At 38.1% G+C, this 3101-nt stretch overlaps 1 protein-coding gene across 1 annotated transcript in view; it reads left to right on the forward strand.

Annotated features, from left to right (window-relative positions):
• LOC107093868 (homeobox protein Nkx-2.3-like) overlaps positions 1-1804 on the forward strand; it is a 3010-nt gene extending 1206 nt beyond the window's left edge. The window contains exon 2 of the mRNA XM_015389176.1: positions 1224-1804. Coding sequence (XP_015244662.1) covers positions 1224-1744 — 521 coding nt within the window. The 3' untranslated portion in view covers positions 1745-1804. The remainder of the gene's footprint in view (positions 1-1223) is intronic.
• The last annotated feature ends 1297 nt before the right edge of the window (positions 1805-3101 follow it).

A 3101-nucleotide genomic window follows, 5' to 3' on the forward strand; every position in this document is an offset into this window, starting at 1 on the left:
TTTTTTTGTGGATCCACAGTTTTATCGTGGTTCCCTCTTTGCATGGGAATCATCTTAAACAATGCCTTGACTGCCCAAAATCCAATCATGTCTATCCTCCAATGTTGGAAAGACAAAAAATATAGTAAATATTTTGTAACTGAGGCATTTATTGTAATGAAATAGTAATAAACTATTAATCTAGTCCATAAGAGGTTTGGAAAGCTTTTCTCAGACAGCCACAGCTAAAATCTTCACTGCAAAATGCTGCAGTATTAAACACGTATGTTTGGTAGAAAGTTTTACTTTAGTGTTAAAATTATTGTATACATGTAAAGGAATTAAATAAAACTATGTTTAAGCTATTTAAATGAAGTATTCAAGAACAATAACTACATCAGTAATATATAAATATTATATATATACAGTATATAAATTAGACTATAGCAGCCAGTGTTTCTTTAGCATTCCTACTGCTGCTAAACAAGATAAAGCATGAAGAAAAAGCAATAAATATTTCAAAACAGTCTTTTTCATTTCCTCATTGTTGGGTCTTAGGGACTGATTTATTTAGTAACTTTAAAATAAATAATAGATAATCCTTCGCCTTTTGTGCTGAACAATAACACAAACTTGACTGAGGAAACATCTTCAAATTAATATTTGTGGTTAGAATTGACAATTATATGTTAATATTCTGAATATATAGGGCAGCTACTTTTAATCAAATAACCAATAATTAGGCTCAGAAAGTGTTATTTTTGCATTTATATGATCGTTTTTAGGCATAAAGGTCAACTTTTGGTCATGTCATTTATTGCAAAGATGCAGAAACTGTTTAAAATTACAAGGATACATTTGTATAAAAAATGTACATCTTTGCTCCAACACAGAGAGCAGGATGCATTGTGAATGAAAAGGTAAAATTATGTCAGCCTTACCGAAAGTGGATGGCGCTGAATGAAGCCTTCAGTTCAATCATAAAGAAAACATGAAGGTTTATTTTTTCAAAGTAAACCATTTCAAACTTTTAGAAAAATGTAACATTTATTAAATATCATCATAAAAAAATGCCTAAAAAAAACGAAAAAAGGACAGAAAGAAAATTAATATATTTTATAAAACTGGGGAAGTTATACCAGAATTGACATCAGACTTTGTATATTTTTATTAGTTTCCATTGTTATAATTAGGTTATAAACCAAAAATGGATCAAATGTTTCTATCTTTTCCCCTGGCTGCAGATGTGCGCGGTCCGGACTCATCACCTGACTGTAACCGTGACCCTAGAGGCGCAAACAGGCTGCGCAGGAAGCCCCGGGTCCTCTTCTCTCAGTCCCAGGTGTCCGAGCTGGAGAGGCACTTCAGGCAGCAGCGCTATCTGTCCGCCCCGGAGAGGGAACAGCTGGCCCAGACTCTCAGACTCACCTCCACTCAGGTCAAAATCTGGTTTCAGAACCGGAGGTACAAATGCAAGCGGCAGAGGCAGGACAGGTCTCTGGAGCTAGCCGGGTTCCCACCGGCACCGAGGCGCGTTGCTGTGCCAGTTCTGGTGCGGGACGGGAAGATCTGTGGCGGTGCTCCGCATCTCTCCGAGCCATACAACGTGATTTCAGGACACTATAACCCAGCTATCGGATGCGGAAGCAGCAACCTGTATGGCTACAGTTTCCACGGCGTGTCCACCATCAGCAACCAGATGACAGATTCAATTGAGTCAGAGGGGCTGATTCACCATTTTCATGGGTTCTTTGCAGGGTGTTAAAGGCTGGTTATTAAATGTAAACATATGTCTACTTTTTTGTTTTATATTTGCCATCTATGATCCATTTTCTTTACAAATAAATTATGAAATTTTGTTTATTTCTTTATTTTCTTCTCCTAAAGTCTGCATGGATGCGCGTTACGCATTCATTACGCATGCGTTAATCAAACTTGACAACAATCCGGATCTGAAAGCGTTTCTCGATTTTATCAAAGGTAGCCATCGAAGAGCTAATGGATGAAGTGACATCTGACCTGACAGTGCAGCTCTATCAAACCGAGCTCATTATTGTCCCATTCACAAACCCGGAGTGTCGCTGATAAGACAGGGGAGCCTGTCCTGTCCCGCGGCTCTGCTTGGTAAACAATGCAGCAGACAGAGTGGCTCTTAAACGTTTTCAAACTTTCAGTCAGGGACTATCCGCACTGGCCGGATCTGTCACTCAATCATGAGCTACTAGTTCCAGGAGTGCATGAGCCTTTTTTACAGGTTTGAACAGATAAAAAGGTTTCTCTCTCGACAACCAGTAAGAAGTTGCGCTTTGATGTGACTTTAAATGGTTTAGGCTTAAAGAAAAGGAGAACTTCCGGAGGAGCAGAAGGAGCATCTCTGCCACAGAGATAAGAAATAAGCTGTAGACAGAGAGGAGACGGACTGATCAGATAGTAATGGGTGAGGTGGAGGTGGGGGGTTAGGTGTGTGATATCTGCCTTTTTCCTAAATATGGCAAATCCTCTCAATCAAATGTTAAACAATAAAAGTTTAGAATAGAAACACAATAAATATCCTAATCACAAAAACATCAGAATCAAATAAAAATAGGCATGATTATAAAGACGAATCAAGGAAAGTTTAAAGAAATGTTAACACTACTGTTGTCCATTAGTATGGAGGGAGGGGTATTGAATTAAGTTTAATGTGAATCTCTATTTGCCACATAGGTTGACCGAATAGCACACACTAGTAAAGCCAGTTTGAAACAGATAAGATGGTTTCTACTTTTAACCTTGTGTTCTCTTGCATAACAGACTATTAACATGGATCAATAATGTAACCTGCTGAATTTGGGGACTTTATTAGCCATTTTATACCTAAAGGTAGCACTGCATCACCGTATACAATAATTTCATTTTGTGGCTTTTGGTCTGGACAGGATTTATGTTGCATTCATTTATGTGCAGTCAATACAAAGTGGGCACTTCTGAATGCTTAGTTGCCATCCTTCCCTGCTGCTGTGAATATGGAGGTCAGAGTCAGCTTCTAAAGGCTGTCATTCAAACTGTCCCCATGTACGCTATGGTAGCACTAAGCTACAAAAAACGCAATATACGTATATATATATATATATATATATATA

This window comes from Cyprinodon variegatus, unplaced genomic scaffold, assembly GCF_000732505.1.
Source record: "Cyprinodon variegatus isolate N-32 unplaced genomic scaffold, C_variegatus-1.0 Scaffold451, whole genome shotgun sequence".
NCBI classification, from domain to species: domain Eukaryota; kingdom Metazoa; phylum Chordata; class Actinopteri; order Cyprinodontiformes; family Cyprinodontidae; genus Cyprinodon; species Cyprinodon variegatus.